Source organism: Dendropsophus ebraccatus, chromosome 5, assembly GCF_027789765.1.
Source record: "Dendropsophus ebraccatus isolate aDenEbr1 chromosome 5, aDenEbr1.pat, whole genome shotgun sequence".
In the NCBI taxonomy this organism is placed as follows: domain Eukaryota; kingdom Metazoa; phylum Chordata; class Amphibia; order Anura; family Hylidae; genus Dendropsophus; species Dendropsophus ebraccatus.
In genome coordinates, this window is record NC_091458.1 from 129,802,843 (window position 1) to 129,830,424 (window position 27,582).

At 43.6% G+C, this 27,582-nt stretch overlaps 1 protein-coding gene across 1 annotated transcript in view; it reads right to left on the minus strand.

Annotated features, from left to right (window-relative positions):
* LOC138793021 (ras GTPase-activating protein 4-like) overlaps positions 1 to 27,323 on the minus strand; it is a 92,461-nt gene extending 65,138 nt beyond the window's left edge. The window contains exon 1 of the mRNA XM_069971250.1: positions 27,120 to 27,323. Coding sequence (XP_069827351.1) covers positions 27,120 to 27,184 — 65 coding nt within the window. The 5' untranslated portion in view covers positions 27,185 to 27,323. The remainder of the gene's footprint in view (positions 1 to 27,119) is intronic.
* Positions 27,324 to 27,582: the final 259 nt, after the last annotated feature.

Below are 27,582 nucleotides of genomic sequence, written 5' to 3' on the forward strand. Positions count from 1 at the left end.
TCCCTTTTCTGAATTTTTCCAACAGATTGGATTTTTATTGGTTTTGCCATACAAGAAGTTCTTGGCACTCCCTATCAATAAACGCTCATTGGTACATGCTACTGGTGGTTCTCAACCATATAGAACATCCTCTTGTAAAATCATGTTGGGCATCTATCTGCCTTAAGGCCCTATTACACCAACAGATCTGACGACAGATTATCTGCCAAAAATTTGGATTTGAAAAAAAAGGAGAAATCCAGTCTTTTCTTTATGACCTGTTCTCTGTTTATAGTCTGTTCCTGGGTTTGGCTTCAAATCTTTGGCAGATAATCTGTCGTCAGATCTGTTGGTGGAATAGGGCCTTTAGTGTTGCCTGATTGTTCTGTCCGCTCTATGTTACCCGTTTGGTGAGGTAATAAAGGATTAAGTTTGTTGCTACACTAGGTGAGTGCCACATCTATTCTTTGTACGTATCTGATTTTATTGATTTGGCACTGAGACTGAAATGCAGCTCAGAAACCCATAAAGGGGGCTTCTTCTTTGATTTTTTTTTTCAGATGACCCCACATATTTACTAAGGGTTTTTATACAGGTTAATGCTATGTTTACTCACTGTCAAAATGATGGCCGCCATTTAACAACAAATAATGGCTGCTATTTTATAACAGCGGCTGTTACAATTGACCAAAATACTATGTTTGTTCCTAGCCATCATTTATAACATTTTACAAAGTCATCAGTTCTCAGCTTATCCACCAAATATTGGAGGTGCACACTGGCTAGATAAAGAGCAAGGAGTGCCAATACACCATCTTAGAAAATCCATTTAACCATAACCAAAGAAAAAAGCCCAAGATAGAAAAAAGTATACACATCCCAATGTAAGGCTATGTTCACACTCTGTAAATGACCGGCCTTTCCGTGACCCGGCCGGGTCACGGAACGGCCGGTCTCTGCCAAGATCATCCCCGCCGGATGATCTTTATGGCCGTAGTGTTCTGATGCAGGTGCATCAGCGTGCGCCCGCATAAGAACTCCCCATAGTGCACAATGAAGCAAGCGGCCGGAGCCGCTCACGTCATTGTGTGAACTGACAGAGTTTCCTACGGCAGCAATTCACTGAATTGCGGCCGCAGAAAACTGACATGTCAGTTCTTTGCAGCCCAGCGTGGGATCCCGGCCGGAGCGTATACAATGTGTATACGCTCCGGCCGGGATCCCATAGAACAAGAAGCAATGTTCCACACTGCATTAAGTACAGCCGTTATTGCCGATGGCAACAACGGACGTACTTTTACATAGTGTGAACATAGCCTAAAACTGTAATATACTTTATTGAAATTGCAGACTAAAAACAGACTGTACACAGAATGTAAAAACGACCTAAGGAGGGACACAATATCAACCCTACCTCACTAGCCACGGACACGCTTACATGCAATGTATTGCCTCCCCCAACCTCTTCCTCTTAATATAATTTAATAAAGTCACAGAGGAAGTGTGCACCATGCTATATGCACTGGGATTATAAATAACAAATCATAACTACATATATACCATAAATGCATAAAGTGACAAAGTGCAGCAAGTACAATGGTAAAGGTATACACTTAAGGTATACAGTTATATGAGCACCATAAAAAGCAGGTGCAATAAACAACCTCACCAATGGATCATCATGAACCCAGTAAAAGGACGACGATCGGTTCTGGCACCACCCTACCTCGTGCTTTCTGTCAGTATGAACCTGACTTCACCGAATGAATACAGTTTGTTTTTAGTCTGCTATTTCAATAAATGATATTACTATTTTACACTGGGATGTGGCACTCCTTGCACTTTATCTAGCCAGTGTGCACCTACAATACTAGGTGGATAAGCTGAGAGCTTTTTTTTCTATGGTTATGACCAGTTCTCAGCTTGGGAGATTTTTCTTATTTTTACATATTTACAGTGCCATATAGGAATAAATCCTCAATAACATATTATATATAATTTAGACAGGAAAGTTAGTGTGTCTGTCGTTATGACTTTCATAATCTAAATCAGCAGTAGATGTGATATAACCCAAGTCTGCAATTAATTAGTAAATATTTTCATCATGGAAAACAGCACTTCCTGTGTTTAACTATTTAAAAAAAAACAGACGCAGGAAGTCCCGGTCATCTGATTTTTGCTTTGTTATATGGTCGCTAATTGTTCTTTAGGGCAACCAACACAACATGTTTTAGTTGTCAAGGACTTTTTAGATGAACAGATATGCGAACGATTTTCGAACTACCAATTATGATTATTATTGTTGAAAGACAATGATGAACGAGTTTCCGTTCGTCATTTGATCGCTGGGCGTTATTACACGAGCAGATATCGATCAGTTGTTATAGCGAATTTGTAGCCGATAATTGCCCCGTGTAATAGGGCCTTAAGTCTATGGGCTCATTCTCAGGTCGCACGCACAGAGAGTGGGGAGAGAAGTGACATGTCAAAAGTCTTAAGTGGCACGTACACCTCAGCACACAATAATTGAATCTAGTGTTCATATAAAAGTATTTACTTTATCCAGTTATTCAAGTTCTCTCAATGATGTAACAACATTAAACTGACTTTGTCCCAAAGAAAACACAAGTAATCTAGTTAAATACAAAAGTAGTAATTTAAATGGGAAGGATCCCAGTAAAGTTATTCTTCAATTATATTATTACCTTGAAGACATGAAAATCCATTAAAAGAACGTAATAAATAATGAATGGTCCAGTTTCTTAATACAAAACTATATGTCTGTTTGAACTATAAAAATGATGAGGAAAAAAAAGACTTAAATAAATCTAACCTGCTGATAGCCCCCTATAGTGCCGGGGATGCTGAGGAGGAATGTATATGTTTTACCCTCCGCCTCTGCGTCGGTCCTGCGCTGTAAGTCCCAGTAAACACCGCTTGAAAGCACCCTTAAGAGCACTCCCACGTTATCCGGCCCGCCCCCTTCATTAATTATCATTAAAAGGGGCAGGCTGGATGAGTCGGCAGTGCTCCTAATGGTGCTCCAGAGCGAGTCACCATTTACTAATGAATGGGTCCGTGCATTGCAGACAGCTATAGATGCACATCTGTAGTCCTTGTATTTGTCTCGTGTCCTGTTCCACCTATGTTAGCGTAGGGGGAGGTTCCAAGTTGCCATGTGTTGCCTAGGACACATTGAGGCAAGTAGGCAGGGACAGTGGGTGTAGGACAGTGTCAGGGCTACACTTATCTCACCTGTGTGTACCCTGACCTGTCCTGACATCTGCCCTAGAGAAGTCTTATGGGCACACCTAAAACTGTGGGTGTTTGGAATGAATCTTAAGTGTTTGGGGTATTTCATTCCAGAAAACTAATGCAGCACCAACAAAGTCTTGGAAATAGGAATGAAAAGTTTTGTTTATGAAGGATTTGAGTTTAAAGGGAACCAATCAGCCTAATCGGGCTGATATGGTTCCCTGAACTGCTGTAGACGGCTCCTGCAGGGCGGGGAGGTAGTCATCTGGGCGGCTCCCCGGCCGTATCTAGTCACCGCGCTCTGCCTGTCAGTGCACTCGGAGAGGATGGCCTCTCTGCCTGTCAATCATCTCCGAGTGCGCTGACAAGCGGAGAGTGGTGAAAGGATACAGGCGGGGAGCCTCCTAGATGAATACTTCCCCGCCGCTGCCAGTCACACGCCCGGGGATTAAAGTCCTTTTTTTCGGGTATACAGCTACAGGAAGGTGATGTAGGGAGGTATGTCAGTGCCTAATATCCCCAGAAGCCTGTCACGCATTTAATGGTGTGGTACGCTTACTGGGAAAACTGTTGGGGCCCACCAGAGGATCTTTCGGTCTTCTAGGGGGCCATTCCTGCCCTGTGTGTGTGGCCATCATAATAAGTTGTGTAATATATGTCAAAATAAATTTTTTTGTGCGAGTAGCATTATGGTTATGAGATATACTGGATAACTGCTAGCAACTGTTGTGACTTTTGGAATAAAATTTCATTATATTCATTGCTTGGAATATACTGATATACGAGGCATGATGGCATAAAACAACTGGTTAAGAATCTGTGTGAACAGTGAGAAGGTGCAAGACTGAGAGTAAAGAGAGAAAACAATGTTAAAGCGACTCTGTACCCACAATCTGACCCCCCTAAACTGCTTGTACCTTCAGATAGCTGCTTTTAATCCAAGATCTGTCCTGGGGTCCGTTCGGCAGGTGATACAGTTATTGTCCTAAAAAAAACTTTTAAACTTGCAGCCCTGTGTTAGCCCTGCACCGCCTCTCCGTCCCTCCTTATCATTATAAATGCCCCTGGGTAGGATTTTTCCTATTCATCACCTGTCTGAACACTGTACAGGTGCCTTAACGATCCAGCACATGTGCAGTGTTCCAACAGGTGATGAATAGGAGAAATTGTTCAAGGGGCATTCCTAATGATGAGGAGGGGGGGGAGGAGGGATGGAGGGGTGGTGCAATCCTAGGGCATGGATACTCTAGGCCATGCAATTTGACACAGGGCTGCAAGTTTAAAAGTTGTTTTTTAAGACAATAATTGCATCACCTGCCGAATGGACCGCAGGACAGATCCTGGATTAAAGGCAGCTATCTAAAGGTACAAGTGGTTTAAGGGGGGGGGGGGGCAAATTGTGGGTACAGTCACTTTAAAAAAGTATTTAGCATAGAGATTAATCTCACCGAAAATATCACTGGTTTTAAATGTCATGACTTGATGTGCTGTTTTTAGCTATCCCCATTGTAATGAGATAATACTGGCATGGGGTGAAGTTCCTCCTTGCACACCTACTAAAACTACTGAATGGCCCTATTGTGATAGTTTGGAAATGAAGAGATGCGGATTTTCACAGCTTGAGCCAAATTTCATTCTGATTTAGGTTTTCGAGCCAATGTTATCAGCAAAAACAGATGGTTATGTGGATAATCACATTCTAAATTATTCTCCGTGAAGCATATGTTGAACAATTGCAGCTAGTATTGGAAAAATAACTCTGGCATCTGAAAGGTAATAATTGTAATGCTAAATAAGAAGAAACAGACAAAAATAACAGCTAGTAATGAAGCAAAATAAACACCACAAATATATGTAGATGATGAACGCATCGGATATTCATAAGTGCCTCCTTACACTACAATGGAATATGGGGCAAAGCTTAGAGTAGGTTTATTCATATCATACAACATATTCACAACACACACAAAGGGACGCATAAATATTTAAGTGACCCTGAGGTCTTTAAAATGTGCGAGAAACTGCATTTTCAACTTCATTGGCTCCTTTTCTATTTCATCTCTGTTCAATTATGTATGGTTAAGGTTACATTCACTTCACATTCGGCCATATGTCTGTGACGTAAGCACTAACACAGGCATTCAGATGTGTCCTGTAATTGGGAAATCGAAATATGCCAAAATAAATCCTTGACATATGGATTACAGTATAAGGACACTATGACGTGGCAAAAAAGTACTCCTTACTGAAGTCACAAATGGATCCAAATATATAATGAATATTTGCATGATTTAGAATGGGATATATAATACTTAAATCCAGAAAAATGAGATGGTGCTACCATTGAATTGCTTGGGGTACTATGATCACACACCTTCTTACAGTTTCTTGACAAGCCCTTGTGTTCCCAAGATATGTGGGTTTATAGTTTTTCGGACAATAACAGAATGATGTTACTCTTATTGAATAGCTTGGGAGGCCCCACCTATCACCCAATATTCACAACTATTCTTAAAATTAAAGTGTCACTACCGTTTGTAAAAAGTTTTGATCACTCCAGGTATGAGTGATCGCCTACATACAGGTCCACACTCCCCAACGTCCTGCTAGTCACAGCCTGCTTAGCTATTCACCAGGACAGTGCCGCACTGCTGTCCCGGTAATTGACTAAACAGCCTGTCACTTTAGACAGTGCCAGGAGTGGGCCAAAGCTAGCAGGATATCAGGGAGCATGGACTGGTATGTAGGGGTTTATTTATTTTCTTTTTTACATAGTTACCAGCCACCACCCGTACACAGCTACACGTAGCAATGCGCGCACCCACCCCTGATGATAGAAGGTCTGGACCTAAAAAAAACGATAAGCCAAAGATCTCTTCATCAGCTGATCATTGTCTCTATCACACTTGTCTTCAATTCCCTATCTATCTATTGTTTCTTGTCTCGTTTCCATGTTACATGAATTGGGCATTTTGAAATATTGGAGCCTTGCTTAGTATGTTTCTCTGGCAAATTTTAAAATGCATCAAATGTACTTTTCTTGGTCTTAGTACCTTCTGATTGATTCTTTGCATAGTTTAGTCTAGGGTTAGTGCAGGGATAATACAGGCAAAGCTACTGTTTGTTCATTATCTACTCTTCCATGTCTGGCTGCTGTCAATTCATCCCTCTGAATCATCATTTATACCCTCTTATGCAGTTCCAGTCATCTAATGATCAGCTGCCATTTTGTTCTTCTTTGTGCTTATACAATTTTCCTTGCGTCTGCTTGTTGACTATCCTATTCTGCCTTACTATAAGTCCTGGGAGTATTGGATCGATTCCATTCAAGATGTTTTGGCAGCATTTGGATTTGTGCAAGTTCTATTGAGACAGATCAGTTGCAGAAACATCTGCGATAAAATATAGTGCATATGCATCCATCCCTACTGAAAATGACTGATGTGATTCACTCTAATATTTTACAGGGACTACTTTCTTCCCTTATCTATCTAAGAAAAAGGCACTTTTAACTTGGGAAACTTGGGAGAAAATGTAATGTCAAGCAATTTAATTTTTTTTTCTTGACTGTCTTGAGAAAGAACCAAAGTCGTGACTCCCAGTCATTGTGGGAGATTTGATAATGATGTCAAGCATCAGAGCATGCTTTTACTCTTTGTGAGCAGTTCATGGTACTTACACCTGAACAATAGCATGGACACTATGTAAATTCTACATTGGCAAGGCTGCAAGATTCACAATGTTTGCCTTTAAAAAAACAACACAGCACGGATTTAATGGGATTGCCTGGGAAAGGGCAGCAACACAGAAGACAGCTCACAGCTCAGGAAGTGAGCAACTATCTGATTCTTCGCTGCCTGCCATTGTGTTCGCTTTCTGCCTGGTTGCACACTGAAGCTAAAACTATGGATACATTTTCCTATCATTATCGGTATTGCATGTGCCACACGTTACTCCATTCATAACACAGAGCCAGTTTTGTAGATGGTGGGGGGGTGGGGGGCAGGTCACTAGGGCAGCACTGCTGTAAGGGCCTGGATGTTCATCTGGCAATCATTGAAGGTGTATGGCCAAGTTTACAGTCAACATGCTGGATCCAAAATGACTCCAATTCCAAACAATCTTGTTTTTCTTCTCCCAAAAAATGATTTTGATTCAAAAGTCTTGTTCCAGTAAAACTATACAAAAAAGTGCAAGATGGGAATGAATAAGAGCAACCTGGGAGCCCAGCTGATTTGGCTGTATAGGGCCCAAAAACTCTTGATAGCAGTCCTGCACGATGGTCCCAGCAGTTAGACCCAGTAGCGAAATTTGGTGGGGGGCAAGGGGGGCGGTCGCCCCCGGGCCCACTCAGACAGGGGCCCACTGAGGTCTTAGACAGTTAATGCTGTCTGCAAAAGCTATTGCTTTTGCAGACAGCATTAACACGTCAGTAGTGGCCGGAACTGTATGCGCTCGCACTCCTAATGAGCGCATACAGTTCCGACTGGGCCAGGATGTGATTGACACAGCATCAGGAGCCATTGGCTCCTGGCTGTGTCAATCATTCTTGTGGCCGGAGGCAGCGTTATGCCTCCAGCCACAAGAGGCTGCGCTCCGCATCCGCACACGCCCCCCGAACCGCCGAGCCCACCCCCTCCTTTATGCCTCTCTTGCGACCGCAAGCACGGTCTTGCTTGCGGCCGCAAGAGGCAATCTTGCCCCTGTCTGATGCGTCGCTCCCTGGGGGATTCCCAGGGAGCGCACGTATCAGGAACCTTAGTGCGCGTCGCTGGGACTTCCTGTACCGGAAGTCCCGGCCTGGGCGCACACTCAGCTTCCGGATGTGTGCGCTGCCCGGGAATCCCCCAGGGAGGGACGCATCAGCTGGGGGCAGAAGAGAGGACAGCAGCGACGGGGGGAGCGCTTGTTAGGTGAGTTGTGTGTTTGTTTTTTTTTAATCTGCTGTGCAGGGGGCAAACTATAAGGGGGGATACAGGGGGGGAGCCATCTACAAGGGGGGAATACAGGGGAGGGAAGCTATCTATAAGGGGGGATACAGGGGGGGAGCCATCTACAAGGGGGGAATACAGGGGAGGGAAGCCATCTATAAGGGGGGATAAAGGGGGGGGGCCATCTATAAGGGAGGGATACAGGGGAGGGGAGCCATCTATAAGGGGGGATACAGGGGGGGAGCCATCTATAAGGGAGGGATACAGGGGAGGGGAGCCATCTATAAGGGGGGGATACAGGGGAGGAGCCATCTATAAGGGGGGGGGATACAGGGGGGGAGCCATCTATAAGGGGGAATACAGGGGAGGGAAGCCATCTATAAGGGGGGAATACAGGGGAGGGAAGCCATCTATAAGGGGGGATACAGGGGAGGGAAGCCATCTATAAGGGGGGGATACAGGGGAGGGGAGCCATCTATAAGGGGGGGGGGATACAGGGGTAGCCATCTATAAGGGGGTAATACAGGGGGGGCATCTATAAGGGGGCAATACAGGGGGGAGCCATCTGTAAGAGTCAGCCTACCCACTAAACAAGGGTGTAAAGGGGCCAATACAGATGTGCAGTGTGTAGAGAGATGAGGATGGTAACAGAGTGTGGAACCTAATATGTCTGTCTGGCAGATTCTGTGGATTCGTGGCTCGGAGAAGTTCTCATAACGGCCCAGGGCAGATGGAGAAGAAGATGAAAAGGGAAGAACTCTGATCAGAGAAGACGTCACCTGTGAGTCACTAAATATATCTGCACTGTAATGTATATGGTGTGTAGAGCCTGTGTAGAGCTGGGGCTACTGCTAAATGACTTGAAGAGGTGATATTGCTCTGTGTACAGTGGATTATTCAGTTGCAGCAGTGGTGTTAGTCAGTATGTGCTGGTATTAGTCGGTATGTGGTGGTATTAGTCGGTATGTGCTGGTATTAGTCGGTATGTGCTGGTATTAGTCGGTATGTGCTGGTATTAGTCGGTATGTGCTGGTATTAGTCAGTAAGTAGTGGTGTTATTTGTTACTTGTAATCTGGTACTGTGTTTTATTGGATTTAGTATAGAGGATTTAGTCAGTAACAATATGGTGGTGATGGTAGTGGTTGTGGCGATATTTCCCCCTTGTATACTGGTATTATTGGTAATACCATATATATATACCAGTAGCATGCACTTGGTAGAGGAAGGGGGGCTCCAGGTTGACAGTCTGCAGCCCTCAGGGTATGCTGGGAGTTGTAGTACAATAGTACAATCCTCCGATACCTGCCGCTGTAGACAGATGTATTGCTGGAACTTCAGGGCTGATGGTTGTCACCCACAGGTTGCAGCCACCAGGAGAATCAAACTGAGGACAAGAGTGGTGCTGTCTGTGGAAGAAGGCAGCTATATTTTTCTAATGTTAAGCCCTTTTACTTTTTTTGTGGTTCTATATTCCAGATGTAGAAGCCTCTTACACGGCTCTGTATCCTTATTCACTATAAGAAATGTAGAAGAATATTCCCTTTATTATTCAAAAAAATCCTTGTCACCTGCTGGGGTTCCCTATGGGTAACGTTGGTTGGGGGCCCACTCAGCCTCACTCGCCCCCCCTAGGCTGAACCCCTAGCTACGCCCCTGGTTAGACCCCATGTGATCTGACACGTATATCCTCTCCTGTGCATAGGGGTATATGTAATTTTAACTCAGTATACCTCTCTAATCTGTCTCTAAGACATCTTATTCCAGAACTACCGGAAATATTTCTAGAAACATTTCTAGAAACTATATACAGTATATTCTTCCTGTGTACTAAATCCTTTTTAATGTAGCCCGTTATTTAACAAATAGATCCAATATAATGTAAAGCAGTCTTTTTACCTTTTATAATTTGGAGTACAGTGTGAACAGTGAGTCTCATTGAAAACCATTGCTGACTGTGCTTTCCAATATAGTTTATGCAAAGGAATTTAGCCACATACCAGTAAAGAACATTCTTTTGACATAGAATTGCTAATCACTGCCTAGGGGCACATTGGATATATGTGGGTGTGCACAAGGGACCTGAAGGTCTTTTAAAGGAGAAGTCCGGCAAAACTTTTTATTAAAGTATTGTATTGCCCCCCAAAAGTTATACACATGACCAATATACACTTATTAGGAGAAATGCTCATAAAGGGCTTTTTTGCCTGCACTTACTACTGCATCAAGGCTTCACTTCCTGGATAAAATGGTGATGTCACGACCCGCCTCCCAGAGCTGTGCGGGCTGTGGCTGCTGGAGAGGATGATGACAGAGGGATGCTTAGTGTCCCTCCAGTGCCCTGTGTCCCTCAGTGTCCCTCTGCCATCATCCTCTCCAGCAGCCACAGCCCCCACAGCTATGGGAGTCAGGTCGTGAAATCACCATTTTATCCAGGAAGTGAAGCCTTGATGCAGTAGTAAGTGCAGGGAAAAAAGCACTTTATGTGCATTTCCCCTAATAAGTGTATATTGGTGATTTGTATAACTTTTAGGGGGCAATACAATACTTTAATAAAAATTTTCACTGGACTTCTCCTTTAAAGGGAACCAATGATGTAAATTGGTTACATCAAATAGATCTCCTAAACACAGCTCCCCTACCATGCAGTACCTGCAGGGTCTTCATCGGTAAGTATAGTTCCAAGATCATATTTTATTCTGGCCTGAAAGGCAAGGAGAGAGGCGGGAACTAGTCATTTGGGTGAAGACTAGTCCATAACTAGTCACCGCTCTCTCCCCTGTCAGTGCGCTCTGTGGGGATGATTGACAGGCAGAGAGACCTGTTAGTAGCCTCTTTGCCTGTTAATCCTCCTTGCAGAGAGCACTGACAGATGGAGAGCAGTGACTAGTTATGGCCTGATCTCCGCCCAAGTGACTAGTTCCTGCCTCTGGCCCTGCCTTGAACACCGGAATAGTTTTTCTGGGAATTACACTTACTGATAAAGACACTGCATATATAGTAGGGGAGCTGTGAAGGAGGTCTATTTGCTGCAGCTGGGAGCTATATCAGCACAATCATGCTGATTGGTTCCCTTTAAAGTGTCATTGGCGTTTGTAAAAACGGTTTTGAACACTCAGACCTGTACCGATCGGGAGAAGAGCGCTTAGTGGGGTCCTCTACCGGCTCTGTCATTTGATCAGTCGGGCTCCGACTGATTGCCCATGTAAGTCTATAGAGCCCAACTGATATCAAGCGCAGTCTTCTCCCGACATGTTCTCCTGAACAGTACAGGTCTGAACCCTCAGCCCGGACCGTGAATACTTTTGATGTCTCCATGACATGTCAAAAGTTTTTACAAAGACAGGTACACTTTATAGCGAATGTTCCATCAGGCTCTAATTGAGCCACGTCATAGAGGGTTGGGGGTTTCCTCCCACTGGGGCAGGCCAGCCAGCCTCCATTGCTTCAGCCCAGGCCGGTGCTCGGTAATAGACTGGCGCTGTGCGCAGGAACCGGGCCGCGCTTAAAAAAAAAGACTGAGACGCCTGCTTCCCCACGCTGGCGTCGTCCTATTCATGTGTGACATTTAAAGCGAATGTACCTACTGGGACCTACTTTAGTGCCACAATAAGTAATAGAAGAATCTTTAGTAAAGCCAAAGTATGCTCTTTGTACAATGAATAATCATCAGCTTCTATGGCGTCATCATGTTTACACTGTGCTATATTTATCCTGCAGAACCGACATGATATAAATCTGCTGAAACTACTGTGTTTCCTCACATAACAGTAAGAAACTAAATGGAATTTCCACATCTCAAGGAAGACTCATCCAGCACAATAGCATTATCATCTTCATTATGGTGGAGGAGTTTTTGTTTCTTTCTTTTTTTTTTTTCAATGCACTTAGGTGGAATAGGTGATGAAGTCATGTGGGTGGTAAGTGACAAAATAATCACTATGTCTTGGCTTTAATGGGAACCTGTCAGCAGGATTCACAATGCCCTGAACTACGGGCACCATGACATCCTCACTGCCTCTCTTACTAACAGCTATGTTTGGAGGCAATTTAGAACTCTTTGGTATAAATTATTATTGTTTTTATCAGCTATCTCAAAATATAAAAAATATATAAAAACAACAACAACAAAAAAAATGTGTGTATAATATTCCTAATGACAGTCTGGCATGTCATTTTCTACCTAGCCCAATTTATATATTGCCTGCTTGCTACTCCTGTTCCTACCATGCCTGGCATAAAAACATTAATTTAAAGCAGTAACAACAAGCAAGGCTCATTCATTACATCTACATGAATTCTATAAAAATGAACTTGGTTATAGAGGACTGATGTAATGCATTTCCTCCATATTATTCTGCAAGGTTTCTAACAGATTCCGGATTGTAGTGTAGGATATATGCTGGGCTGTCCTAAACCAACAATACTTATACACCACACATCATATACCACTGATGAAGAGACAACGGGAGGTTCACCAAAACTGTAGCAAAAATGCATCAAGAAAGAGGCAACAGAGGTCAATCCACTGGCGTCTCCTCTATCTACTGGTGTCACATGTCACTGTAAGGGTATGTGCAGACTACGGAATCTGGGTGGATAACCTGCCGCAGATTACGGCGCTCTCACCCGCGAGCATCTCCTCCCGTGCTGTCAATTCTTTGGGTGGAGAATGAAGTCTATGCCACGGGCGGACATGTGCACGGGAGCGAGCAGCGGAATCTGCAGCAGGTTATCTGTGGACTCTTGAAATTCTACCTGGCCCATTGAATCAATTGGAATTCTCAAGTGCAATCCGCCATCCACGCAAAGAATTGACATGTCAATTATGTCTGAAAACTGACAGAAACTGTATGGATTTTACAGCAATTTCTGGTTCCCTATCTCTCCGTTGTCTCTGTTATTCTGCTTCTAGATCAGGATGCATGCATGCTCATGATCACATAGGAAAGCTCCACCTGACACCAACATAACAAATACATCTGCTCAAGCACAAATCAATGAACTCTAGTATACTCTTACAACACAATGAACTTTACACACAAACTGTGATCTAAACAGACTTTTCTAGACTGGACTTTGGAAGCTTATCACTTGCAGAGTAGAGGCACCTTCTAAAGTGTTTAACAGTAGAGCAAAAGAAAGCTGGGGCTAATTCTCAGCATTTCTATCACAACAGGTGACATACCACTTATTTCCACAACAGATTTTACATTGCACATGAAGAGGGTGGTGTAAACTCCCTTATAAACATCTGGGATGTCCCTCATTATCATCCCCCTTTAAAGGGGTTATCCAGCGCTACAAAAACATGGCCACTTTTCCCCCTACTGTTGTCTCCAGTTCAGGTGTGGTTTGCAATTAAGCTCCTTTACTTCAATGGAACTGAGTTTCAAAACCCCACCCAAACTGGGGACAACAATAGGGGGAAAGTGGCCATGTTTTTGTAGCGCTGGATAACCCCTTTAACTAGTCCACATTTTCCATGCTACATATTAAACTTAAAAGGAAAGGTAACACCTATAGATTCTGGATTCTGTGATAACCGTCCTATACCCCAAAAAAAGATAGGGGGGGGAGAAATAACCGAATGGTACTAAGATAGAACTGAACACCTATAAACCCATCCGATATGCAAATGAACAAAAATATCAAATGAATTGGTACAAGAAAACTTTATTGGAAAATATCGCAACAATAATAGGGACAAGAAAAAATATAAAAACAAACAAAGACCTGGGAGGTGGGAGACCAAACATGAGGAAAAGGTATATGTTTACAAAATAAAGTGCAGGTGCATATCTTGGATACTCATAAATTTGCCATATACAGCCTGGTTATAAGCATATTATAAAGTGCAAGTGCTCAAACATAACCAAAAACATAGGCTGCATAGCTCAATAAAGCACAGTATAGGCAAGTGCACATAAACAACATTACCCAGGGATATAGTTCCCAAAGCCTCAGGCCTCCCACCTCACACTCCTCCAACGTCGTTTCGCTATTCGCTTCTTCAGGGAGTAATGAGGGGGAGACCAGGAGGATGTTATATAGTATGTTATATAGTATAGTATATAGTACTATATAACATCCTCCTGGTCTCCCCCTCATCACTCCCTGAAGAAGCGAATAGCGAAACGACGTTGGAGGAGTGTGAGGTGGGAGGCCTGAGGCTTTGGGAACTATATCCCTGGGTAATGTTGTTTATGTGCACTTGCCTATACTGTGCTTTATTGAGCTATGCAGCCTATGTTTTTGGTTATGTTTGAGCATTTGCACTTTATAATATGCTTATAACCAGGCTGTATATGGCAAATTTATGAGTATCCAAGATATGCACCTGCACTTTATTTTGTAAACATATACCTTTTCCTCATGTTTGGTCTCCCACCTCCCAGGTCTTTGTTTGTTTTTATATTTTTAAAAGGAAAGTTGCATGAAAGTAAAAAAAAAAAGCAAGGCAGGAAAAGGTGTGCGGGAAAGTAATAAACAATGTATACTTACCTGTCCTTGTGCCTTCATAGTGCTACTACCAAGTCTCACTGACAGCCACCGGCTATCATTTTCTACAGGAATCCAGGTACGCCATGTACCCAGCTCTAGGAGCTGCAATGTCACGACCTGTTGTCCCACCCCAGTTAGTGATTGGCTGAGCGAGCAATTGTGGAGAAGTGTAAAGCAGGGTTAGGTTATAAAAAATATATGAACTTCTCGTGGAGCAATGATCAATCCATCATCCAAAAATGGAAGGAGTATGGCACAACTGCAAACCTAGCCAAAAAGACATGGGTGTTCACCTAGACTGACAGCTCAGGTAAAGCGTTCCCTAGACAGAAAAATTACCAAGAGGTCCATGGTCACTGTGGAGGAGATCCAAAGATCCACAGGAGAATCTGTCCACAGGATAACTAATAATCAGTAAATCCACAAATGTGGCCAGTTTTGAAAACAAGCCTTAAGAAGTCCAATCTGCAATTTGACGCAAGCCATGTAGGGGAAAATGTGTGAGACCAAAGGTGAACCTTTTTGGCCTAAAAGCAAAATGCTATGGGTGGTGTATTACTAATACTGCACTTCATGCTGAACACACCATCCACACTGTGACACATGGTGGTGGCAACATCATGCTGTGGGGGTGCTTTACTTCTGCAGGGACAAGGAAGCTGGCCAGAGTTGATTGGAAGATGGATAGAGGTATATACATGACAATTCTGAAGGAGCTACTGGATAATTACTGGAGAATAGGTATCCCCTTATCCTACACAGATGTAAGTAGGAAGGCTTAATCGAATTTAGTCTTGTTCCTATGTATGCATTTAGTGTCCTTCGAGAACCTGCCACAAACTGGATCTGCATATGCTCTGAGGCTCCCTGCAAAGTATCTGAATGTCTGAATCATTGAATCTCCATTACCTTATTGGCAATGTCTTCTCTTCTTATTGCTGTTTCTAATCAAAATATGTTAAAGTGTCACTATAGTTTGTAAAAACTCTTGACATATCATAGAGGCATGTCAAAAGTTTTGATCAGAGAAAAATGTAAATGTGTTTAATTGGTTCCAGCACTCACCAATAATTACCTACAATACTCATTTATTACATTTGGAAAATGCCCAGTGTAATCTCTACAGTACATTACAGAACAGCACTAAACTGTACAGTACATTATATACAAGAAACATTCAACAAAACAAGCAATTATAGTACAGTAGTCACTAACTTCCCACCCATCCTTTACTGTATAGAGTCCCCCCCCCCCCCCATCCCAGCACTGTACAGGGTGGGAGATGGTGGTGCCCTGACTGTACTACTACTGTACTGTATATGCACTCCAGCAGTCTTATACAGTACAGGATGGGAGATGGTGGTGCACTGACTGTACTACTGCTGTACTGTATATGCACTCCAGCAGTCTTATACAGTACAGGATGGGAGATGGTGGTGCACTGACTGTACTACTACTGTACTGTATATGCACTCCAGCAGTCTTATACAGTACAGGATGGGAGATGGTGGTGCACTGACTGTACTACTGCTGTACTGTATATGCACTCTAGCAGTCTTATACAGTACTGTACAGGATGGGAGATTGTGGTGCACTGACTGTACTACTACTGTACTGTATATGCACTCTAGCAGTCTTATACAGTACAGGATGGGAGATGGTGGTGCACTGACTGTACTACTACTGTACTGTATATGCACTCCAGCAGTCTTATACAGTACAGGATGGGAGATGGTGGTGCACTGACTGTACTACTGCTGTACTGTATATGCACTCTAGCAGTCTTATACAGTACTGTACAGGATGGGAGATTGTGGTGCACTGACTGTACTACTACTGTACTGTATATGCACTCTAGCAGTCTTATACAGTACAGGATGGGAGATGGTGGTGCACTGACTGTACTACTACTGTACTGTATATGCACTCTAGCAGTCTTATACAGTACTGTACAGGATGGGAGATGGTGGTGCACTGTACTACTACTGTATATTCACTCCAGCAGTCTTATACAGTAGTGCTAAACTCACCACATACAACCCACGATCCATGCTTGCTAAAACGTTCAGATACCAAGCAAAGTTTGAATTCTGAACATTACTTCCAGGTAAATTTTCATTTGAATACCGCGGTACTACTGTACTTCAAGACTGGGGGGCCCGAAGGGTGTTTGAGAACCGAGCAAAAGTTTGAAAACCAAAGCAAACTTTCCTTGGAAGTACTGTTTGAGTTCCAAGCAGTTTGAGGTACCAATGTATGGGTTTTTTTTTGTAACACGGACACAGTCTATGGAATCTATGAAGGCCCCTGATTTCTCATCCCACATTCCAATTGTAAAAACTATGCCGGCATTCCTGACTTCAAAAGAACCACAACGTTAGCAAATAAGGAAGGGAGATGGAGCCAAAAGATGTGAGGGTGTAGTGTGGAGCATACAGTATATACAGTACACTATAGTGTACACTCCAGCATGCTACATCAGTCTAGAACAATGCAGAAAGCCACCAGTACCTCAGTACAGTAGGAAACAAAACATTTGTGATTACGTGCTTGCTATGCTTATTTGGACTGCAGCTATTTCTCTGAACATTCTGTGCCAAGATAACAGGCAATTACAGGTAATGGCTTACACGATTCCACATCATATCTTTCTACTGTGATTAGCCCTTCCACTACATGTTCCAGTTGCTGAAAGCTACAAAAGCTCTTCCTGTTTTCTGTGTGATAAGTATTTTTTGTTTTGCAAAAATAATTTATTTTTAATAAATAAATAAATCAGAAAATCATGGCCAGCCACACTGGAAAGGTATTTCCTCCAGAAACCAGCTGACCTCTGACACTGTACGATGGAATTATTGTTTTTGTGATAGAGATTTTACATTACAAACAAAGTGAACAGCTTCATTTGCTCGGCACTCGGCTTAAAGCAAAAGTACCATCAGTACATTCGCTTTTTTAACTGCGCCCCGGTTCCCGCGAACAGCGGCAGTCTATTACAGAGCAGCGGCCTGGGCTGAAGTATTGGAGACAAGTAGGCCTGCCCCCAGTGTGAGCAACCCCCGCCCCTCTATGACACGGCTCCTCCCTACGCTAGCGCCATTCTATTCATATGCAACACTTAAAGCGAATGCACCTAATGGTCCATCCTTCTTGTTGATCTCACATGTACTCAGTGATTGACTGTGCAGAGATTTACTATTTATCCATTAACAACTATTTCTTTTCTTAAAGGGGTAATCGGCATTAAAAAAATATTTTTTTCAGTGTCCCTGCTGTCAGTAGTACCACCACTTCCCAGATAATCTTGTCTTGGGAGTGACAGCCTGCTCAGCCAATCAGTGGCCACGGCACTGTCCTGTGTCAATTAGTGATTGGCTGAGCGGGCTGTCATTGCCGAGACAAGTTCATCTTGGAAGTGGTGGCGGCTGCAGTCATCAAGGTCAGCAAGAAAGTGCAGAGAGGTAAGCTCAAGATGTTCATTATGTTTTTTAGCAGGGCAGCATTGTATAAATATATGTAATATACATAAACGCTGGATAACCCCTTTAAGTCTTTATGATCAGGTTAGCTATCATAATTACACTTCTACGGCCAATGGCTGTTTAAAGCAAGGCCTGCAGCCCTGCCCACAGGATTATTGAGCCAAGTTGTAGGCTAGGTAAGCGAGCGCCGATCTAGCTTACCCTGAGCATTGGCCCATCTAATACGTTTCTATTTTCTGGTTGTAATTTCATAAATTTTGTAGTACATTATTATCGGTGTTTCCACCTTGCCCAGGGTGTTTTAACAGCATTTAGTGACATGCTTTACTGCAAGACTCATAGACATAGACACAATGAAAATCTTCAGGGGTTTTCCTTCGGATAAGCCATCAGTATTAGATTAGTCCGTCTCTTCATTAATCATTTTATTGGCATCTTGGTGAACACTGCAGCCTCTTTACTGTTCTCCAAGCACATCTCTGTACTCTGTACAATATGCATACATAGATTCAGAATGAGCATCTGCTGCACTGGTCACTGTATTAGGATTTATCTATACATAATAGCAACCCACATACAGTCCATATATAGTTCCTGAGTAAAAATCTGCTATAATCCCATAACCTGACCTAGAAATTCATCAGTAGTATACCATCACACATACAAAGATACTACACAAACATCTGCTCCAATTTCACATGCCTGGAACTAGCCAAACATTGTTGTAGAGCCTCAATAAGGCCATGATATAGTCTAGCCATAGTGTCCATCATATATGGTCGCTGCATGCAACGGATAAGTGCCCATTTTTTTAGTTCCCCCTACCATATGAGGCCACCTAAGATTCTTAAAAGTTTTTTAGCACCCATCCTATAAGACAACACTCGTCGTATAAGACAACCCCTGACTCCTGAGAAGATTTTTCCTGGGTTAAAAAGTAGTCTTACAGTCTTACATGCAGGAAAATTATATATATATATATATATATATATATATATATATATATATATATATATATATATACACTGTATACAGGGCCGCCAACAGGGCATTACTGGCAGTACAGGCGTATGGGGCCCGGCCTATAGGGGGGCCCGGGTCTCCCACACACTTCACTTTTATGAGAAGCCTGGTATACAGACAGTGCAGGGAGAGGGGAGAGCTCCCGCAGATGTAAGGGGCCCCTTCTACTTAACTAAAATCATTAGGCCCTCCTCCCCCCTGCACTGTCTGTGGACCGGGCTGCAGAATCCCCCTCCCCTCCCTCCACAATGGACCGGCCCCCTCCTCAGCAGCTCCCAGGCTCGTGCGGAGCTGGTGACTTCCAGCCGGTGTGCTCTCCCAGGAGACAGGAAGATGCAGCGGGCCCCCTCTCCTCTCTCCTCCCTACCTCCCAGCTGTGACGTCTGTTCCCTCCAGTATACAGCTCTGCAGTCGGGGCAAAGGAGGAGGGGCTGCAGGCTGCTGACTGGGAGCAGAGACTTCACTCACTGGGGGCTTCAAGGATAAAAAGTAAGTGTGTGTGAGTGTGTATCTGAGCACTGTATCACTGGGGGCCTCAAGGATAAAAAGTGTGTGTGAGAGTGTGTGTGTGTGTGGAATAGAGTGTGTGTGTGTGTGTGTGTGTGTTTGAGCCTCTGATCATATATCTGTGCAATCTGCATGTGTGTGATGTATATATGTCATCTGCATGTGTTTGTATCTGGGTAATCTGTATGTGTGTATCTGCATCTATGCTATGTGTCTGTGTAGAGGTATATATGGAATCTGCATGTGTGTATCTGCATCTATGCTATGTGTCTGTGTAGAGGTATATATGGAATCTGCATATGTGTATCTGCATCTATGCTATGTGTCTGTGTAGAGGTATACATACCTCCGAACCGTCCCGGATTTCGCGGGACAGTCCCGTTTTCGGGGGGCTGTCCCGCGGTCCCGGAACGGCCCCCCGTGTCCCGCATTATATGTGGCCCCAGCGAAAAAAAACAATAAACCAGTAACTCACCTGTCCGCCGGTCCCAGCAGCTCCTCTCCCGTCAGCGCGCACTCCCGTCATCCTCCTGGGCGGGCAGCGGGGTACAGAGACACTGACTGTACCGGAAGTGACCTGTAGCCTCTGTCATGAATCACTTCCGGTACAGTCAGTGACTCTGTACCCCGCTGCCCGCCCCGGAGGATGACGGGAGTGCGCGCTCTGCCGGGAGAGGAGCTGCTGGGACCGGCGGACAGGTGAGTTACTGGTTTATTGTTTTTTCCGCTGGGGCCACACAAATGGGGGATTGGCTACTATGTGGGACACTATATGGGGGATTGGCTACTATGTGGGGCACTATATGGGGGATTGGATAATATGTGGGGCACTATATGGGGGCATTGGCTACTATGTGGGGCACTATATGGGGGATTGACTACTATATGGGGGATTGGCTACTATGTGGGGCATATATGGGGGCATTGGCTACTATGTGGGGGGATTGGATAATATGTGGGGCACTATATGGGGGCATTGGCATTGGCTAATATATGGGGGCATTGGCTACTATGTGGGGCACTATATGGGGGATTAGCTACTATGTGGGGCACTATATGGGGGATTGGCTACTATGTAAGGCATATTTGGGGGCATTGGCTACTATGTGGGGCACTATATGGGGGCATTGGCTACTATGTGGGGCATATTTGGGGGCATTGGCTACTATGTGGGGCACTATATGGGGCATTGGCTACTATGTGGGGGCATTGGCATTGGCTACTATATGGGGGCATTGGCTACTATGTGGGGCACTATATGGGGGATTAACTACTATGTGGGGCACTATATGGGGGCATTGGCTACTATGTAAGGCATATTTGGGGGCATTGGCTCCTATGTGGGGCACTATATGGGGGCATTGGCATTGGCTACTATGTGGGGCATATTTGGGGGCATTGGCTACTATGTGGGGCACTATATGGGGCATTGGCTACTATGTGGGGCACTATATAGGGCATTGGCTACTATGTGGGGCACTATATGGGGGATTGGCTACTATGTGGGGCATATATGGGGGATTGGCTACTATGTGGGGCATATATGGGGGCATTGGCTACTATGTGGGGCATATATGGGGGCATTGGCTACTATGTGGGCACTCTATGGGGGTTTGGCTACTATGTGGGGCACTATATAGGGCATTGGCTACTATGTGGGGGCATTGGCTACTATGTGGGGCACTATATGGGGCATTGGCTACTATGTGGGGCATATATGGGGGCATTGGCTACTATGTGGGGCATATATGGGGGCATTGGCTACTATGTGGGGCATATATGGGGGATTGGCTACTATGTGGGGCATATATGGGGGATTGGCTACTATGTGGGGCACTATATGGGGGATTGGATAATATGTGGGGCACTATATGGGGATTGGCTACTATGTGGGGCACTATATGGGGGCATTGGCTACTATGTGGGGCACTATATGGGGATTGACTACTATGTGGGGCACTATATGAGGGTATTGGATACTATGTGGGGCACTATATGGGGGATTGGCTACTATGTGGGGCACTATATGGGGATTGGCTACTATGTGGGCACTATATGGGGGGATTGGCTACTATGTGGGGCACTATATGGGGGGATTGGCTACTATGTGGGGTACTATAAGGGGATTGGCTACTATGTGGGGCACTATATGGGGGCATTGGCTACTATGTGGGGCACTATATGGGGGCATAGGCTACTATGTGGGGCTCTATATGGGGGCATAGGCTACTATGTGGGGCACTATATGGGGATTGGCTACTATGTGGGCACTATATGGGGGGATTGGCTACTATGTGGGGCACTATATGGGGGCATAGGCTACTATGTGGGGCTCTATATGGGGGCATAGGCTACTATGTGGGGCTCTATATGGGGGATTGGCTACTATGTGGGGCACTATATGGGGATTGGCTACTATGTGGGCACTATAAGGGGGGATTGGCTACTATGTGGGGCACTATATGGGGGGATTGGCTACTATGTGGGGTACTATATGGGGATTGGCTACTATGTGGGGCACTATATGGGGGCATTGGCTACTATGTGGGGCACTATATGGGGGCATAGGCTACTATGTGGGGCTCTATATGGGGGCATTGGATACTATGTGGGGCACTATGTGGGGGATTGGACACTATGTGGGGCACTATGTGGGGGATTGGATTCTATGTGGGGCACTATATGGGGGCATTGGATACTATGTGGGGCACTATAATGGGGGATTGGATACTATATAGGGCATTTTTGGCGGGATTGGATACTATATCGGGCACTATTCAGTCAGCAGCATGTGGTGACTGTAGCGGAGTGGCTATGGAGGGTTGCTATGGGGGCGTGGCTATGGAGGGTTGCTATGGGGGCGTGGCTATGGAGGGTCACTATGGGGACTGTGGCGCACATGTCCCTCTTTGCTCTTTGCAAAAGTTGGGAGGTATGGGTATATATGGAATCTGCATGTGTGTCTGCATCTATGCTATGTGTCTGTGTATATAGGTATATATGGAATCTGCATGTGTGTGTCTGCATCTATGCCATGTGTCTGTGTAGAGGTATATATAGAATCTGCATGTGTGTGTCTGCATCTATGCTATGTGTCTGTGTATATAGGTATATATGGAATCTGCATGTGTGTCTGTATCTATGCTATGTGTCTGTGTAGAGGTATATATGGAATCTGCATGTGTGTGTCTGTATCTATGCTGTGTGTCTGTGTAGAGGTATATATAGAATCTGCATGTGTGTGTCTGCATCTATGCTATGTGTCTGTGTATATAGGTATATATGGAATCTGCATGTGTGTGTCTGCATCTATGCCATGTGTCTGTGTAGAGGTATATATAGAATCTGCATGTGTGTGTCTGCATCTATGCTAGGTGTCTGTGTATATAGGTATATATGGAATCTGCATGTGTGTCTGTATCTATGCTATGTGTCTGTGTAGAGGTATATATAGAATCTGCATGTGTGTGTCTGTATCTATGCTGTGTGTCTGTGTAGAGGTATATATAGAATCTGCATGTGTGTGTCTGCATCTATGCTGTGTGTCTGTGTAGAGGTATATATAGAATCTGCATGTGTGTGTCTGCATCTATGCTATGTGTCTGTGTATATAGGTATATATAGAATCTGCATGTGTGTGTCTGTATCTATGCTGTGGGTCTGTGTAGAGGTATATATGGGATCTGCATGTGTGTGTCTGTATCTATGCTATGTGTCTGTGTAGAGGTATATATGGAATCTGCATGTGTTTGTATCTGTGTAATTTCTCTATGTTGGTATATTTGTGTAATCTGCCTATATGTGTGTATACATGTATTGTGGATCTATATGTATCTGTGTGAGTGTGTGTGCATACATGTGTGTATCTGCCTATTTGTACAGTATGGGTTTGTGCATCTATTGTCTATATATATTAAAGGAGAAGTCAGGCAAAACATTATTGTGATTATGATGTGTCAGTATTATTTGTGGAAAAAAACATGACATTTTTCAGCAACTCTTTTATAAAACAATAGTTATTTTTAAGGCTGAAAACATGACTTAATTGAGTCGTAATTTAACACATATTATGGGCTTTAAATAGCCAAACGTATGTCCTGATTTTTTGGATTAATGTCTTTGGTAAGGTGGGGGCCCGGACAAGTTGGCAGTATGGGGCCCTGGAATTCCTGATGGCGGCCCTGACTGTATATATATATTGTATATGAAACTGTGCTCGAATCCCTTTTAACCTGACCTGGTGGTAAATCTGCACAGTATTTTCATACACATCCTAAAGAAACCTTGTGTGTGTGTGTATATATATATATATATATATATATATATATATATATATATATATATATATATACAGTATATATATATATTTATATATATTGTACATAACAATCTGCTCCAATGACGTGTGACCTGATCTCTAATACATTTGGGATAAATCATAATAAATTTATAAAATGTAAAGAAAATAAAGAAAGGATTTCTCACCATCAGCTATGTTCTGAATTACGATCCCTGTACCTAGCCCTTGTGTTAAACCTTGTGACCCCCTCTCTATGCATTCCCATGTGATGCTCTATGTGAGAGAGTCTTCTGGGTCGCACACAGTGTGGGATTCGGACAGGCAGAATGGGGCTCATGTCGGATAACAGAAGGACCAGAACACGAAATGTAATCCAATAGTAAAGCTCCTGCTGGAAAAATTATTGATACTACTATTTAATCTATAAAACCAGCAGGAAAGAATCCCCCCCGTGTTGTTTTAAATAGATTAAACTGAGAGTGATCCAACAGGTTACACTCCCTGCACAGGGCTGAGGACCATACTATGTATACTATGTATGTATACTATACTATACATACTATGTATATGCCAGGCAATAAACATCCTATGACCCGGGCCAGCAATACATCTGTATTATATTATAAAGGACCATAGTATAATTCTCATGCAGTGATGTATCTGAACCAGCATAATATACACAGGAAGGAAACTGTATACAATATGTTCACACGTTCTGGAGATACTGCGGATTTTATGCTGTTTAACTATTCATTTCTATTGATTTACACAGCATGCAATCTGCGGCGTATACAGTAGGTGTAAACATGCCCATATGTTCTAATGCATTCAGCTGAATTCTTCTAATAATATGTAACAGAAGAACATGGAGCTGCATGCAAAAGTGGATCTTTACAGGGCGACCCCTATGTGAACATGCTGTAAAACGCAGAGAGGTATTGATCGTGAGCTACACTGAGGACCCAGACTGATGTGAGGGATTAGAATCTGTGCAATACGCTGTACAGGTAGTGGATAATAAATATACAAGATGCAGCCTCACAGCCTTACTGTGGAGCGGGGCCAGTCTGTACACAGAGCTGCAGAACAGGAGCTTACTAGACAAATAAAAGGAGATAGAATTACCAAAACTATTTGCTTCTATATAAATGTGACATAAAACAGCGAGTGTCCTAGTCCACATACAGGGGGAATGGAGTGAGGAGATCCAGTGTGGAATGGAAAGAATACAGGATAAATACATGAATGGTCTGCAACTAGTAATATCATATAATACATACAGGAAACTCAGACTGGGATCTGTATTGAGTATAGAGACTGCTGGGAGTGGATAAGGCTGGGTTCACACTACGTTTTTGCAATCTGTTTTTTTTCATCTATTTTTGCAAAAAACAGATGCATTTGCGTGCATCCGTTTTGATCCGTTTTTCTATTGACTTCCATTGCAAAAAAACCCAAACAGATTAAAACGCATTCTTTTTTTAACATACACAAAAAAGTACTTGACCTTGATTTTTGTGTACGTTAAAAGAAAAGTGTGCGTTTTGATCCATTTTTTTTCATAATGAAAGTTAATGGAAAAACGGTTTAAAATGGGTGCACGCAAATGCATCTGTTTTTCCATCCGTTTTTTGCAAAAGCGGATTGCAAAAACGTAATCTGAACCCAGCCTAATGAATGACTTGTTTAATCTTATATGACTTTACCCAAAGACTTACATGAAATACCCTATAACAGGTACAGAACAATGAGATAGTGATCTGCATTAAAGTTTTTTTCCAGAAATCAATAGTCCAGGTGATTTTAAGAAACTTTGTAATTGGGTTTATTAGGCAAATATGCCATTATCTGCATTCAGAAAGCCTTTCCGCCGGTCCCCCCTCCCTCCTCTCTCTCATTCACGGCTCATTAACAGGAAATCTTAACTCTTTTACATCAGACGTGCCCTGTGTAACCTATGGAGAGGGGAGGGGGGAGGAGGGAGATTAGTCGCCAGCAGAGAGCAGATAACAAAGGATTACACAGTGGGAGCTGTGTGAAAGCTGTATTCAGAGGTCAGAGAGGTCAGCGCTGACTTCAGAGGAGATAGCCCAGTGATGTAGCTGTAAATTAACTCTTTGTTGTCCTGTTTTGGTGCCTCATCTCCCTCCACCCCTCCCCTCTCCATAGAGAGCAATGAAGACAGGGGGGAGAGCTTCAAACTGCTTTCTCATGATAAAAATGCATATTTCGGCTAATAAACCCAATTACAAAGTTTGTTAAAATCGCCTGTACTATTGATTTTTGCAAAATTAAACGACAGTGACACTTTAGGGATAGAGACTGTTGTGAGTGTTTACTGTGTAGTCTATAGAAATATTGGCTAGTTCCATTCCTAATGCAATGACCCTGCAATCTATCCATAGGGCCTATATAGAGGTGAGAATGTGATCAGCACTGTGGACAGGGACCGGATACACTGACACTATATAAATAACAATAAACCTATCTGCCATAAGAAAGGGAAGATATGGGACACAGATACAGTCTGCAGTGCCGACCCCAGATATAAGGCTCTGTTCACACTGAGATAAGATCCCTACGATGGATGACAGTCTCTAATACACTATATAGACTGTTCCGTATACTTTGTTATATTATACCGACAATATTGGATATAATATTTTTTTATAGTATAAAATACCTGTGACTGGCTTCTGGCTTCTGTTCGGTGACTGGAGCCCCAATCATATGTTTGCTGTCTGTAGTAGGACTATATACAGTATGTATGGAATATAGGGGTAAATATGACCTATTTCCATCTATGTATTCATTTGTTCTTTATATAGAAGCGACATATTCTGCCCTGTATACTAATATAATGTATATTCTAGTACAGGTTGCCTGACCATAGTCCAGACCAGAGCTAGGGAACCTTGGCTCTCCAGCTGTTGCAAAACTACAACTCCCAGCATGCCCGGACAGCCAAAGGCTGTCCAGGCATGCTGGGAGTTGTAGTTTTGCAACAGCTGGAGAGCCAAGGTTCCCTAGCCCTGGTGTAGAGCCAGGTGTGCTTGCTGTCAGTGAATAGCCGTGTACTGTGTGCTGCCTGATGTTACCCACCCCTGCTGACAGATGCTCCAGGCTCTCCGGCTACTCACATGTCCTTGGCTGGCAAGTTCTTCCCTTCCACTACGCGAATAAACAGTGAGCTCCGTCTGGCCATGGCTGGAGGGGGGTTCAGCAGCCGGCTCCGGTCCTCGGTTCCCTCCACATCAGTCCCCGGGGCTCCGTACAGCAGGTGCCTGTGACTGAGTCAGACGGCAGCAGCAGCAGCAGCAGCCGGGGAGGCTCGGGGGGCGGGGCTTAGCGGCGCTCACAGCCGGGACCCGTGACGTCACCAGGACAACCTGCGGAGTGTGAATGAGAGAAGGCTGGCTGCAGGGGGCCAGGGAATCTGTATTATATATATATATATATATATATATATATATATATATATATATATATATATATATATATATATATATATATATATATAGAAAAGAAGGAGATTGAGGACAGCATCATCTTCCAAAACTCGTGCTAAGTCTTTATTGTGCCAGTTCGCATAATATAGTGCAA